The 16,833-nt window shown below is 36.4% G+C and overlaps 2 protein-coding genes across 2 annotated transcripts; both read left to right on the top strand.

Annotated features, from left to right (window-relative positions):
- Positions 1-4,475: 4,475 nt before the first annotated feature.
- On the top strand, positions 4,476-5,072 carry LOC127080553 (uncharacterized). The gene has a single exon (XM_051020870.1). It carries the CDS (start codon positions 4,476-4,478, stop codon positions 5,070-5,072), a length of 597 nt encoding a protein of 198 aa, XP_050876827.1.
- A 7,603-nt stretch (positions 5,073-12,675) lies between these two features.
- LOC127084504 (uncharacterized protein At5g39865) lies at positions 12,676-13,860 on the top strand. Its single transcript, XM_051024967.1, has one exon. The coding sequence runs from the start codon at positions 13,015-13,017 to the stop codon at positions 13,717-13,719; it is 705 nt and encodes a 234-aa protein (XP_050880924.1). The 5' UTR covers positions 12,676-13,014; the 3' UTR covers positions 13,720-13,860.
- The last annotated feature ends 2,973 nt before the right edge of the window (positions 13,861-16,833 follow it).

Below are 16,833 nucleotides of genomic sequence, written 5' to 3' on the forward strand. Positions count from 1 at the left end.
GCTTGGACTTTTTTTGCTTTTGACCTAGGGTTTATTCCACATGTACATAATTTGATACCTTTGAATGATTTGATCATGAAATCCTCATTTTGTATGATAAATAGCTGAAAATTTTTGTGTTGAATCTTGACTGGCTGAGGTTTTTTTCCATGTAAATATCTTGAATTTATGATACTTGATCATTGAGTTACAATTTTTCAAACTTAGGTGTGACAATTGGTGTCACACCTCTTGATGCCAATTTGATGGATTTTTTAGCATGACTTATCCTTGTTAGAATTGTGTGAAATTTGGTATGGTTGATCATTAACATGTTAGGATCCCCTGGTAATTTTTGTGGAATTTTTCCTTGTGTTTTCGAATTGATCATGATTTTTATTTTCTGATGTTCATTTGTACATGCTCATATGACCTAGGTTGGTAGAATGATTGAGAAATGCTCATGTTGTATTGTATGGCCATGAAATTTGATATGCATGAACTAGACACATGTTAGGACCTCCCTGTTTTGGTCTCATCCATTTCTTTTTTGTTTTCATTGAGTTATGAATTTTTGAAGTGGATGTATGCATTGATGTTGTGATTTGGAGCCTATTATTGTGTCTGTTTTTGTTGATTTTCATTAACATGGTTCCATTTGCCCAAATGAGCTCAAATTTGACATGGTAGACCTTGATTATCCCCTGTTTAGGTGTAAATTGTTTGAGAATTTTTGGGATTGTGTTGATGTGGATTTGAATGCAATAATTCTGTTTGTAGGCTTAGTGCTTCCTTTGAACTAGTCTGCCTTATTTTGTGCATAGAATGAGCATGATGAATGATATGACCATGAAATTTGGTAGAATAGTACCTGACATGTGTAGCTTTCATTTAGCTTTGGTCCCATCCATTTCCCATTTAATCTCACTGTTTACCATTTAATTGAAGTTGGTACATATTTTTCGATCTCATTTGATTGTGTTTTTGCATGCTTTGTCATGTTGAATTAATTCCCGTAGTTCCATTAGTCCAAATTGCTTGAAAATTGACATGTAGCTTGTTGAATGTCCCCTGTTTAGGATATAATTTTTGTGGAATTTACTGTGTTGTTTTGATATTTTTTTTTTGATGTGATCTTGCTGGTTGTTCATATGTGACTTAACATTGCATCTTTTGCCTTATATGTTGCATAAATTAAAATGTGTGCATAGTTTGGATATGGGACCAATTGGGATCCCTTTGTTATTGAAATAGCTTGACTTTGAACATGAATTGGTTGCTGTTTTAGGATTTTTCCATCTTTTTGACCCTAGGCTAGTCCTAGTGGTCATGCTACTTACATTTGAATGTGATTGTGGCTTTTCAGGTTAAGGAGTTAAGGCTTAAGGATATTGTTTCACATTTGGGATGTTTTGCTTGATACTTGTAAACTAATGTGGCTGTTTTGTAGGATGTTGGTCCACATGGACTTGCGCTACGCACACCATTGTTTGATTGGGATTGTTAATTGGTCATTATATTGTTGTCTGATTATGAATGGGATGCTGATTCTGTTTGACTTTTGTACAGGTACACTTAGTTGCTCAGTTCTCTTAAGAACTTGCTTTGCATTGCTTTGCTTACAAGCAATTGGCATTGAGGTATAGCTTCCTAACTTCATGTAGTCTGGAGACCCGGCTGTTACCGGGCCGGGCACATTGTCTGAAGCCCTCCTTAAGAGGCAATGCTTGTGTATGTTTATATTTGTCCTAAGCAGGGAAAGTCCTCATTTGAGGCAATTGGTGGAAGGTAGGGATAAGCAATCTATCCCCCACTATTCTGTGAGTCTTCTCCTTGCTCCCATTACATGGTTGTAGCATTGAGATCCAAGCCCAAGATCTTGTACATTGTACAGTCGAGTCTATGTCCTGAGCGTAGAAGGGTCCCCCCATTCTGGACCCACGCTCCCTTGTCTGATGCTCTCTCTGACTTGAGATAGAAGCAATGAGGCACACCCCTCATCACCTTTCATCTAGCTTCACCTTAGCCCCTCAATGGCAAGGTTAAGAGCTAACCTGACCCCGATACAGAGGCTTGTTTGTTGAGGTTGATATGACCCCTCGACTAAAGCCTAGCCCTGATGTTTGAGCCCCTTGTTGGTGTGTTTATTTCACGCTGTATATGTTTGTGTGGTGTGATTGTATCCCCTAGGTTTGCTAGACTCCGCGTAGTCTCGTTTGCATGTCAATTAAGGTAGCACGGTTCCTTCGTATAGGACTTCCTTTCTTGCTTGAGCTTTCCTAAAACACAAACAAACATTATCCCCTCTTAAGGATACGTCAACTCCTTCTACTACAGGTGAATAAGTCTCCAAAGGTCGAGCATCCGGTAGATTGCGTAGTGACGTTATCCACTTAAAAAACACAAACCAACAGGAATAGTTTAGCCGAACTACGGCAACTCTGATTCTCATGTTCAGATGAGATACGTAGGCACGAGATGCGATGTCTTGTCGAGTTTGACTAACAACTAACACTAATCCTTTTCTCTCGCCCTTGTTGCGATTGAGACCTCCCCCTTCTCTTGCCCTAGTTGCAATCGAGACCCTTCTTCTTGTTGCATGCTGTTGTGTGTTTTGGGTTCGGATGCTGACATAATTCCATCAATTGGTTGTCGGGCTCCATGTTTGCCCTTTTGAGTGCGTTTTGGTTCGGATGCTGATGTAAGTCCAGTGATTGGCATTCAGGCTCCACGTTTGCCTTTGCCTGTTTCTGTTTGTGTGCGTGTTAGCCGAGCTACGGATGCTCTGATTCTCCTTCGTCCAAAGGAGATACGTATGCATAGGATGCGACATCCTAGCGAGCACGTGTTTTCCCCAGTCCGAACTACTTTGACTCTGATGTCTATGCTTGATAGACTAAGTAGGCCCAGGATGCGATATCCTGCCGAGTCAGTCTTGTCTGTTTTCTTGTGTCTCTTTCAGCCTGTGTAGATGTGTGTTTGAGCAGTGTTTTAGCAACCATTTTCCTTCTTATTGTGCGTGGATCCCGTCGAGTACGACGGATGCGTAGGGGTGCTAATACCTTCCCTTCGCATAACCGACTCCCGATCCTATTCTCTTTGGTCGCGAGACCATGTCTTTTCCAGGTTTACTGAGCGTTTCCTTTCCCACTTTTGGGATAAATAACGCACGGTGGCGGCTCTGTTGTTCTTGTTTTCCCGCCGGTTTTTCGCGTAATGCGACAGAATGCTTATGCATAATGGGCAGGTGATGACTTATGTTTCTCGACAGCTGAAGATTCACGAGAAAAATTATCCTACACATGATTTGAGTTTAGTTGCGGTTGTTTTTGTTCTGAAGTTTTGGAGGAACTACTTATATGGTTCTAGATTAGAAGTTTTCAATGATCACAAGAGTTTGAGGTATCTCTTTGATCAGAAGGCGCTTAACATGAGACCGAGGAGATGGTTAGAATTTTAGACTACGACTTTGGTTTGAATTACCGTCATGGTAAAACCAATATGGTAGTAGATGCTTTGAGCAAGAAATCTTTTCACATGTCGACGATGATGGTCAGAGAGCTAGAAATGATTGAACAATTTAGATATTTGAGCTTAGTATGTAAAGTGACTTCGAATAGTGTGAAGTTGGGTATGTTGAAGCTAACTAGTGGTTTTATTGAAGAGATCAAAGAGAAATAAAGATTGGATTTGGCTTTGGTTGATCGACTAACATTAGTAGGTCAAGGAAATGATAAGGATTTCCAGATTGATAAGAGTGGAGTTCTGAAGTTTCGAGGCAGAGTTTGTGTACCTGATGTGCCAGAGTTTAAGAGGCTGATCTTAGAGGAAAGTCATCAAAGCAGTTTGAGTATTCATCCAGGAGCCACTAAGATGTATCAGGATTTGAGGAAAATGTCCTGGTGGTCAAGGATGAAGAGGGACATTGTACAATTTGGTTATTCTTTCTTAATTTATCAGAAATTTAAAGTCGAGCATCAGAGACCGTCTGGACTGATGCAGTCGTTAAATATTCCATAATGGAAGTGGGATAACATATATACAGACTTCGTGACTGGGTTGTTGAGTACTCTGAAAGGAAGTGATGCAATTTGGATGATTCATGATAGCTGACTAAATCGACTCACTTCATACCGATTAAGACCAGTTTTCCACTACAGAGATTGACAAAGGTTTACATTGAGGTGATTGTGAAGCTTCATAGTATCCCATCGAGTATCGTCTTCGACAGAGATCCGAGGTTTACATCCATATTTTGGGGAAGCTTACAGGACACTTTGGATACTAAGTTGAGATTGAGTTCAACGTATCACCCACAGACAGATGGACATACGAAGAGGACTATCTAGTCTTTGGAGGACTTGTTGATGGATTGTGTTCTGGAGCATGGAGGTACTTGGGATAATTACTTGCCTCTGATAGAGTTCACGTACAATAATAACTACCATTCTAGTATTTAGACAACACCATTCAAGGCATTTTATGGGAGAAGACGTATGACTCCTCTATGTTGGTATGATTCTGGAGATAACATTGTACTTGGACCAGAAACTGTACAACAGAAGACTAAGAAAGTAAAAGTAATTCAAGAGAAGATGAAGGCATCTCAAAGTAAGAGGAAGAGACACCATAACAAGAAGATAAAGGATCTTGAATTTCAGAATGACAATCACGTTTTTCTGAGAGTCATTCCAGTGACTGATGTTGGAAGAGCCTTGAAGTCTAAGAAGTTCACTGGTCGCTTTATTGGACTGTATCAGATTACTCAGAGGCTTGAAGCAGTTGATTATCATGTGACCTTACCCCCATTTCTTTTGAACCTGCATGCTTTTTTCCATGTGTCACAACTTCGAAAGTATGTTCATGATCGTTCGCATGTAATACACATGGACAATATGCATGTTCGTGACAACCTGACTGTTGAAACAACTCTTGTTTGGATCACGGATCGAGAAGTTAAGCAGCTGCGAGGGAAAAAGATTACTCTAGTGAAGGTCATTTGGGGAGGACCTGCTGGAGGTAGCATGACTTGGGAGCTGGAGAGCATGATGAAGGAATCATACCCAGAGTTATTTTCGCCATGTAATTTTTGAGGACGAAAATCTTTTTAAGTGTGGGAGAGTTGTAATGCACCAAACTTATTTAATTGTTTTTACTTAATTATGGCATTTTATAAATTATTTAGTAAGTTATTTATGTGATATTGGTGTGTTTTTGAGTATTTTATGATATTTTAGAGTATTCGAGTGTATTTTAATAATTTAATAATTATTAAAATATTTGGGTGAGATTTTATTTAATTATTTAAAATTATGATAATAATTATTAAAGGTTTATAATAATAATTTAATTATTTAAATATAGTGTGACACCTTATGTTAAAAATATACTTTTCCTTTTAAAATCAAATAAATATTTTGTTTAAATATTAAAAATGGACGCTTAATTGAATAATTATTTAATTTAAGATTTATTTTTGTTTTATTTATCAATTAAATAAATATTTCATTGGGATTAAATGTTTGGAAATTAATCTTAACGTTAGATTAAACATAATATATATTGTAAGAGAGAAGGTGAGAGTTAGGGTAAAAATTAAGGTTTGAGGCATATCGCTAAACATCGCATCTGAGTTTGGAGAGACCATTTTGGGAGCGATCCTGAGGCCGTGATTTGGAGAGGGAGGAACATCAAGACCTTGAAAGCTAAATCAATAAGATAAGGGGGGAGATTGCTTACTATATGATGAGTTTTGGGTAACAGAATGATAAGGGTTCCCTTACCCTCTCATCAACGCCAAGTTATTGTACTGATTTGCGGAGGCGGAAACTTGGAAAATCTGAGGTAGGAGGGCAGGTTGCACGTATCGAAGGAGAAGTCGTGCTTCAGAGTGGTTCAACAGAATTTTGCGTAAGTTTGACGTCCGATGTCAGAATAAGTCTTATTATAGCTTTTCGGAAAGGGAATCGTCCCAGAACTCAAACTCATTGTAAACACTGATTATTCATTTTTTAAGCCGTTTAAGTTCGTTTAAGTTTCGAAAACAATGTTTTACTATTTTCTAAAATTTTAGTAATTTATATTTTATTTGTTTTATTTATTTATTTTATTTGGGATTAAAAGCTCATAAGACTCACCAATGATGACCCCATACAATATATCCTTACAAATGGAAGAGATATGATACTCGCCTACAAAAATCACCAATAACATAACTAAACAGTAGTAAGCAAAACAAATATATGACAATAATGAAGGAGAATTGCGGTCCAAAACGCAGCGGAAATTAAAATTTTCTCCTTTAGAGATCCTTACGAATGGTCATGATCAGTGATAGAATATTTACCTCTTGTGACGGTTGAAACCTTTGGTGCAGATCTCTTGTGACGATCAAAACCTTTGATGCAGATCCACGAAGCGATCACGAACGTTGAACGATGACAACGTCTCTACTCAGTCCACACGAACAGATTCCTTCAATCTCAGTGCTAGCTGGTACGAATGAAGGCTTTGAGTGTGAGAGAGAGAGAGTGATAGAAAACGAAAATAATGCAACCGCAAATTTTTGCTTCTGCACAAGGGTTCTATTTATAGAACCACTTGTGTGGGCTTCAAGCTAAAAGCCCACTTAAGTGTATTTTGGCCCATATCTTATAATATGCCCAAAATCACTTAAGCTCATGGTACCTTACCATATTTCGTATTCTACTCAAGTACATCGTACCTTACGATGCTCTATAACTCACTTAAGGGCACCGTACCTTACGGTATTCCTTAGTTACTCTATCTCTCATCAATCCGTCCTTTGTGTGTGACCCTGTAGGTTTTCGTGACGTTGGCAATTATATTAAATCACGCATTTAACATAATAAACAGTGAGCGGTATCTAGCAACACATCACTGCTACCCAAGACACGAAAATGTCATGTGATCTGACAATTCCTTCTGTGATAATACTTATGTGTATAATTACCCTTTTGCCCTTATGTCTATATTGAACACAAGGCATAGACCGTGTCATCCTTGTCCAGTTCAATATTGGGCCCATAGACATTTATCCTGTTATGCAGGATGGGCAAATTCCATCTAGGTCACTCATGTCCCTCAGCATGCTTTGTGGAGTACCCATCAACTGCCTTTATGGTTATCCAGTTACGGACAACGTTGGATCAGCAATAAAGCACTCGACTCTACATCTAGGATCCATAGTGGTTTCAGGTCGAAGAGTGGAATACACTATTATCACCATGAGAATAACTTATGACACCTTGCATAACTTTCTATATAGTATTCTCATAGCGGGTCAATCCGGTATAAATATTACTCCTAATATTCATACCTATGTTTAAGACTTGATAACTCTTTATCCATGATCCATGAGATGTGATCATCAGTCTACAAACATAATAGTCTTAATGCTTTAATGTTATCCCACTTCACACTAAAGCTCGACTACAGATACTTTAGGAATAGTGTCCTTATGTTTAATGTGTTCTCATGATTAAGTCACACTTAATACATTAAACGGACTATCTATTCCAGGGACTTTATTAATCAACCATAATAAAGAGAATGCCTTTTATTATTCGATACAAGTACCAAAATGTATTGGCCTCTAGGGCTTACACCAACAAATAATGCAAGCAAAGTCATACATTCCTTACGGGTCTTCAATCCTTAGTGTCCTCACTAGTTAGAGGAGGGGCCTCATAGCCTTTACAAGTTTCTCATAGAGGATTTATTTCTGAACCTACTTTCCTAGATTTTACGCCTAGAGTGCGAACCTTTTTTAACTTAAGGCTATCTACATAAAAATTTATGGCGACGTCCTAATCTCTTTGGATAACTCCCACTTGCATATTAGAGAGTAAGTACTTCACGCATAAATACAAATTGGACAAATTGGCGCCTAACTGGTTAAAAGTTGGTCGCCCTATAATCATATTGTAAGAAAAGGAGGCGTCAATAACCAAATAACTGACTTTAATTTCTTTGGCATGATCCTTCTTTCTAAAGGTGATCTTCAGTGTGATATATCCTTTTACTTGCACCTGCTCCCCAAAGAACTTAACTAACAAGCCCTTTAAGGGTTTTAGCACTCTACATAAATAGTTATTCTCCCCGCCCTCGACAAATCCTTCAACTATAATATTGAGCGCGTGACGCATAACTTTACTGACCTCACATTGGGATGTCTCTTTTGCTTTATTGGATATGGGCTTCCCGGGTCACCTCTACCTCGTAAGTTAGACATGTTTGACTCTCGGGAATAGTCACCCTTCACATATTTCTTGAGGCGTCCCTCATAAATCAACTTGTTGATTTCTTTCCTGAGTTGGTAACAATCCTTATTATGGTGTCCCTTGACTCTATGGAACTTGCATTATCTACCTGGTTCACGGCCCATTACCTCTACCTTTAGAGCATGAGGCATAAGGATGTTGTGCATATGAAGAAACTCGCGCCAAATATGCTCACGATAAGTGTTTAGGGCATGAAGCTCTATACCATCTTGCATACTCTCTTGAACACAGTCTTATCTTTGATGGAATTGGTATAATTAGGCTTCCTATGGTTGTTTGAACCTTCGGCATTGGGAACACGATATTTGACGTCTCATGCCTTCTTCTCGCCCTTTATATAACATTCTTCTCTAGTTACCACTTCTGCCAACGAAAGTACAAGCTTCTAGGTGAGAGACTCGTTGAAGTGTCCCTACTTGAGTCCATTTAGGAACGCCCACACAAAAATTTCTTGGTTTGGGGGAACGATCCTGATGATGGCTTCATTAAATTGGGAGAGATAGTTCCTCAGTGATTGATGGAACATGTCATGTATTAAACAGGCTGGTGGTAGACATTTTTCTGTGACGACTGACCGTATGCACAAGTTCCCGTACCAACTCTTGATAGTTGGCGATAAAGGCTTAATGTAGACCCATATTCCATTTCAAGCCAACGTCCCTGAAGGTTCAAGACAATCATCTTGCACTTTAGAGAGCCAGGTGCTCTAATGATGTCCATCTATGTGTTGATGGAGGCGACATATACATAAGATCACTCCTTCCGTCAAACTTGGCCAACGAGGGAGGTTTGAATCCTTTAGGGACATGCATTTCCCATATCTCATATGAAAGTTGTTAGGCATCCAACACTTCCATATCCTCTGTGGGATTGGACTCATGCTGACACTATTTGATGTTGTGGACAATGTCCTCTAGTGTTTGATTCTTACGACGTAGTTCTTCCATGGTGGCATGCAACTCCACCAAGGCGTTAGGATCACCGTTACCACTAGTATCCTCCGACGTAGGAGTTGAATCTCTCCTGATAAATATGGTTGAGAAAGGCTAGGTATAGGAGTGAAGGTGACAATGAGTATGATGATTATGATGAAGAAGGTGTGACCCATGTTAGTTTTACTAGGGCCCCATGGTGGGTGCTATTGTACTAGTAAAAAATTACAGGTGTGCATGTTACCCCTGAAATGGCGAGGGTACTTAGATGCCTTAGTATGTTTATAATAATTTGTAAATGTTAGGGCTTGCCTACGATAATGAGAAGTCTCGTGCGGTGGTTTTATGGTGATTATAGAGGTTCTGCTCACGTGAGGTGAGATACCCTATTATGCAAGAGTGTTGCTTTAGGTGTTATGTGTTACTTAAGGATCTGTCCATCTATCGTTGGAGGAGAATTATATATAAGGGCCTTTTAGGCCTAGGGTTTAGGAAACCTCTTCAGGCAGTATCCGATCCCCTTGACTAGAGGAGACTGTTGACTACTTATTTTCTAGAGAGTTGTGGTATGACTCATTCTCATATAATTAATGGGAGATAATTGTATTATACACATCATTTATCCCAAGGGCGAGCCTCCATGCTTTGTGAGGGTGTTGCTTGGGTGACATCACTCTGGGAAGGGACCCCAAAGTCGCCCCTATTTAGGATTCTCATAAATATAACACTATAACATCCAAGAGCTTGCACTGAGATGCATACTCTTTTTAGATGATATAGTAATACTTGAAGAGTCGATAAAGGATTTAAATGAGAGATTGGTGACTTGAGAATGAGTTTTAGAAACACATGGATTTCACTTAAGTAGAAGTAAGAAGAAATATATGGAATGTAAATTCAGTAAAGGGATAAGCTTTTATAATATAAAGATGAAAGTTGAAGACTATATTATCCCACAAGTCACACATTTTAAATATCTTGGGTTCGTAATAAAAAATGATGGAGAAATTAAAAGAGATTTAAACAATCAAATTCAAGTCGGATGACTGAAATGGAGGAGGATTTCGGGGATTTTTTGTGACACAAAGGTACCACTAAAGCTAAAGGGAATTTTTTATTGGATTGCGGTTAGACATGCAATGTTGTATGAGACAGAATGTTGGACACTTAAGATTCAATATGAGAATAAAGTAAGTGTAGTAGAGATGAGGATGATGTGTTGGATCCGAGGTAAGACTAGACATGGTAATATTAAAAATGACAATATTAAAAGGAGTGTTTGGGTAACACCTATAGTAAACAAGATGGTAAAAAATAGACTTAGTTGGTTTGAACATGTAGAGAGAAGATCTGTAAATTTTATGGTAAAGAAAACAGATCAGATGAATAGTAGTCAAACAACTAGAGATAGATAAATACCTTGAAAAATTATAAAAGAAGTTATTAACAAAGATTTCGAGATTAATGATTTTGATAGAAGTATAGTCGTAGATAGAACATTATTGCCGAAATTATTCCATGTACCCTACTTCTCATAGTGAGATATGGTTTGGTCGTTGTTGTTGTAATATGAGATGATGAAGTATGAGTGTTTAAAACTAAACTGACCCAATATAAAACAGCTAATCGAGCCGAACCAAATTGAAAATCGCAAAAATCACATTTGATCCAAATGTGTTTGAGTCATTTTCTATCAGAACCGCGTGGTTCAGTTCGATTTGCGGTTTGTATTTTGCAAACCGAACCAAACCAAACTGCATTATGTTACAAAATCTTACCAACCATTATAGATATATTTAAAGGTTAAATATACGTCATCCCATGTAATATTAACGAGTTGTAAGATTTTTTTTACATCTTCTCTTATAATGTCTAGATTCTTTGTGTTTTGCCTCTAGTTGACTATTTCAATCCAAAATATTTTTCAAATCCTACGTGACCGTCCATTTTTTTTTTTTAAATCCACATGGTATTTTTATTACGAGGAAGGGTAAATTAAAATTCGCTCAGATTACAAGTAAAATATATTTTTGTTGTTTTGAATAGTAAAACATTGAAAAAAAATCAATGTTTTGCTACCAATAGGATTCAAAACTCAATACCTAAGCTTACCGAGTGAAATTCTTAACCAGTAAACTAATGTTCCATTTGTTTATAATGTTAAAAAAAAAGTAAAATAAAAAATATCACGTGGATTTAAGGAAAAAATAAAAATAAAAGTAAACGTTATTTTACCTGTAATGTGAGCGAATTTTGATTTATTTCTTTCGTAATAAAAAAAATTAAAATAAAAAATGTTACATAAATTTAAAATAAAAATAAAAATAAAAATAAATGGGGATAGACACGTAGGATTTAAAAAAATTATGGGTTGAAATAGTCAATCATGGTCAAACACACAAAATCTAAACATTATAATAAAGGAATCTAGATAATTTTTTTTTACCGGAAATAAATCAAAACTCGCTAATATTATCGGAGATGACATATATTTAATCATATTTTTAATTCTTTAGTGAAATCATCAAATAATGTGTGTATATTTCATTGTATTTTCTATATGATATTTATTTTAATTTACATATCAATAAAAAATAAAATATTATTTATTTATAAATAATTTGAAATGAATCTGCTATATATTTATTTTGTTTTCATTTATTGATGATAAAAAAAATTAGTATTATCATCCTAACATAATCAAACATGTATTTGCTTATAACTATACAATACAATGTTTTCAATTTATTAATGATGCAGTTTTATATATATATATTTTTAGATATAAAATAAAATTGTAAGACGTTATTATCAAATTATAAATTTGTTTTAACAATTATAAATTCATTTTATAATAATATATGAAAGATTAAATACAAAATTATATTATCTTTTATATGTATATATATAAATCTTGAAAACACCAAATCAATCAAATCAATCCAAACCATATTTATTTGATTTGGTAAAATTTTATTTTTAAAAATTAACGAGATTAAAATAAATAACATACTTTTTCTTTTGTAAATGCATCATAAACACCTGTAACACTGAAGAAAATAATGAATGAATAGTGTGACACAATTAATAAATAACACAATTCTTTTAATTATATGATCAATGTATGGAAGAGCACCTATCAGACGATGTCGGTCAAATTGCCTGTTTTGTTTAAATTCAAAAATAATAAATAACGACTGTATTTCATGGACTCGCTTAACAAATGAATTCGAGCTAACCACATTTCATTGGACTATCCATAATAATAAAACAAAAAATTAAGAAGTCTTACAAGTAAAAATGAAATAATACTATTTTATTAAATGATTCTTATTACTATTACTAGTATTGTGACCATACTATTAATGTAAATATTATTAATTAGATAATACTACTAAATAAAGAAAATAATTAAAAATTGCTTATGTAGTCTCTCCTCATTCATCATTTCACCCTCCTAAACCCTAATAATAGCAAGATAAACCAACCCTCAACCACCTTAACCACTCTCACAATTACTCTCTCTCCTCCTTCAATTTTTCAACCCATCTCCACATAATTTCATCTTTCCCTCCCTCACCACTCTCACTCATACACACACTATCAAACAAAACAAATTCAAAATCCCCTATTGATGGATCTCATTCCTCTATCACCAAAATTCAAACTTTAAACAACCATATTCTACCCTTTATCCCAAAAAAACAAAAACCAAACCCACACTTTTCCTCCAAAATATCTCTCATTTCCCCCTCAAAATTCTAAATCTTCCCCCAAAAATACAAACTTTCTCACCTTCAATGTGGCCACCATGGAACAAATCAACTTCCTCTTCCTTCTCATGTTCCTCTTTCAAAGACATTCAAACCCTCCTCATAGACGAACCCTCCACTACAAAATCTAAACCCTCTATATTCCACCGAGTCACACTCGCTAACAAGCTCCTCCGAGCCTGGTCGACTCAACCCAAACTCACTTATTCTCCATCTCCATCCCCACACGACGACCCACGCGCCGCGCAACCGCGTCCTCCTCCATTAATCCCCGTTTCACAGCAGCGCGTGGTAATCTACTTCACAAGCCTGCGCGTGGTCCGAACAACATACGAGGATTGCAAAACGGTGCGTTCCATCATGCGCGGTTTCAAAGTCGCATTAGACGAGCGTGACGTGTCGATGGACTCGGGTTTCCTCTCGGAGCTTCGTCGGGTCACGGGTCGCAAATCCGGCTTATCACTGCCACGTGTTTTTATCAATGAGCGGTACATCGGTGGGGCCGGAGAGGTGAGATGGCTGCACGAGAATGGCGAGCTCAAGAAGCTTCTCGAAGGATTGCCCGTAGCGGATACGTATCTCCACGCTTGCCACGTGTGCGGCGATCATAGGTTTTTACTTTGCGGGGAATGTTCTGGTGCGCGCAAGGTGTACGCGGAGAAAGGTGGGTTCAAGACTTGTACGGCTTGTAATGAGAGTGGTCTAATCAGGTGCATCTCTTGTTCTTGTTGACTACGTGCACCTACTCTTTTTTTATTTGTTAAGATGTTAGTAATGTGTAGGACCCAAACAATATTTAAAATAAAAAGGACAAAATTGTAGGGCAGCGAAAATTGTTGAAATAAAAATATTGATATAGTTTGTTGGGTTGTATTATGCTTTCTAATTTTGTTCTAAAATCTTTAATCTGCTTTCGGAGAAATTCCTATTTGAAAACGTAGTTAAACCTGTATTCTTAGAAATATTTAATAACTTTTTTTTATAAAATTATTTAAAAATTTGATTTATTTTTTAATTGAAATTATGTGGTGATTATGATAATGAAAAAAAATAGAATTTTTATTTTTATTTTTAATTAACAAAAATTTATGATTCGTTTTTTTGTAAAACTACATGTTATATTTGTGTCTATTTAGATATTTTTTTTATCTTTCAAATTGCATTTGGAATGATGAAGTAAAACATATTTTTTTCACTAAAAAGACCAGTGATTTTTAGGATATGGGATGTTGAAGCAAGTGGCAGAGCCAAACTAAAAAGTTTGGGGATCAAAATAAATTATAATCAATCTAAAGGATCTTTTTAAATAACAGAAAACGGAAGATAAATATTTTTCACAACAAGTGAGATTAAATAAATCAACAATATAAAATATGAAATTAACCTAAATACATAATGCAAAAAAGTTGAACAATACTTAACCTAAAATCATAATACTCAATCCCTAAATTAACAAAACAATAAGTGAAATTGAACATGAAATTCAGACAGGCTATAAACTCATAATAAAAACAGTCTTTAAAATGTACAAAACAATCCAAAAAATGAAAGAAAAAAAGAACTTACCCAACAACAAAACAATGACAATCAGAGGCGAGTGAAGAACAATGGCAGCTGGGACTTGTGGCGGCGGTGGTGGTGGTATACAATGAGCCTTTGTCGCTCTTATTCTGTCATAGTTTCTGAATCATGCATGGACGACACCGACTGAGCAAAATTTGTAGTTCAAAGGGTGTGAAAAAGAAGCAACAATTTAGAGGGGAAGAAGAAGAAATCGGAACACTGAGAGGGAAAGAAGTTATTGGCATCACATAGAGAATTGAATATTAATCTTTAGGATTTAATGGAAAACTTGTAATTTTGATAGTTATGGTGGACATTTTGGTAATTTTACCTCTATGAAAAACAATTAAAAAAATTGGGGTGGCCATGGCCCCCATTTGTCTCAACGTAGCTCCGTCACTGGTCGAAGCTGCTATAACACTCAAATGCACTCAAGTGCCTTTACGAAATTAAGGTTAATTTGCAGCCTTTGATCATGTATCGTAGTGTTCTGACAATTACTAGTTGTAGATCAATGCTTCCTGGCCGTCTATAAAACAAGTAGAGAGTAACCCTTTACACCTTTAGCTCTTCTTGCACTTGTATTTCACATTCTTGACATTTTCTATAACTTCTACTTTGGAAGCGATCCTCTCATTCCTCTAGCTTTCATCTTCATCCATGCATTGTTTTTTAGGTTTTGGTGATTTTGCCCTTGTTTTTTCAATTTCAACTTGCACCTCCTTCAAGGTAACCTTCTCTTAGGTTATCCTTTTATCTGTTTCCATTTATTTCTAGCCATGAGCACTATAGGAAACCCAAACATTGCCTTCGTAGACTTGGCCAATGAGATGATATAAGTGACGCTTCTTCACGAACTGAAGGGATAAACCTAAAAATATTAGAGGCATCTCCTTTAGCTGTGATGTATTGTACTGATTTTTTTTAATCATAATTGATAGTTTTGACGTTGTGGGAAATTCTAAAGGGGATGATGAAGAGTCATAAGGTATTTAGGATATGGATGACCTTGAAATGAATGTAAGTGAAAAGTAGAAAGTTAACCTTGTTAGGGTTGATATCAGAGAGGTTGGTTGTGGGTTTGCCTTTCTTAAAATTCCCTTGCAAAACTTAGAGACAATATAGTAGTACCTAGGATGAGGGGAAGATTCACATTTATAATAAAGCCTTTAAGTGTCAGTAAGGTCGGGAACCGAGTGATGATGAGGGTAAGTCTTGGATTGAGTTTCAATCGTATTCTAGAACTAATGGTCGTAATTTTTTTGCTTGTTGGTGGTGATGAGGAAATGGAATAAAAGAACAATAGGCTCTTGAGCTCTCTGTTGACGCATGCTAGTACCCATGGGTGGAACGAGAAGAAACTTTTGAGATATTCAATATAGATGATTCAGGAATTGAAGACTAGAGAAATCCCATCAAGGATTATCTACAAGACCCAAATCAGAAAGCCGAAAGAAAGGTAAAATACAGAGCTTTAAGTTATGTATTTTTTGGAAACGAATTGTTCAAAAAGACTGCAGAAGGAGTCTTGTTGAAATGCTTAGGTGAAGATGAAGCTTACATAGCTTTGTCGAATGTGCACAGTGGAGCGTGTGGCGCACACTAAACAGGTCATAAAATGAAATGGTTATTATTTCGACAAGGAATGTATTGGCCAACAATGCTGAAGGACTGTGTCGAATTTGCAAAAGGTTGTCAGGAATGTCAAGTACATGCAGGCATACCACATGTTCCTGCAAGTGAGTTGCATTCAATTATAAAGCCTTGACCATTTAGAGGTTGGGCTTTTGACTTTATTGGTGAAATTCGACCAGCCTCTTCAAAAGGGCAAAAGTACATTTTGGTTGGAATAGACTATTTCACTAAGTGGATTGAAGTCATACCATTGGTAAATGTGGATCAAGAAGCAGTTATAGATTTTATCCAAAAGCACATAATTTATAGATTTGGGATACCAGAAACAATAACAACAGATCAAGGATCTGTGTTCACTGGTAAAAATATGCAGAAATTTGCACAAGAAACAAGATTTAAACTCCTTACTTCGACACCTTACTATGCTCAAGCCAATGGACAAGTTGAAGCAGCCAACAAGGTAGTGATAAATTTGATCAAAAAGCATGTGGGGAGAAAACCTAAAAACTGGCATAAAACTTTAGATCAAGTTTTGTGGGCTTGTCGAACATCTCCAAAAGAAGCAACGAATTCGACTCCATTTAAGTTGACCTATATGGACATGATGTAGTTTTACCAGTCGAAATATATTTGCAATCAGTTAGAGTT

The sequence above is a fragment of the Lathyrus oleraceus genome, chromosome 5 (genome assembly GCF_024323335.1).
Source record: "Lathyrus oleraceus cultivar Zhongwan6 chromosome 5, CAAS_Psat_ZW6_1.0, whole genome shotgun sequence".
NCBI classification, from domain to species: Eukaryota; Viridiplantae; Streptophyta; class Magnoliopsida; order Fabales; family Fabaceae; genus Lathyrus; species Lathyrus oleraceus.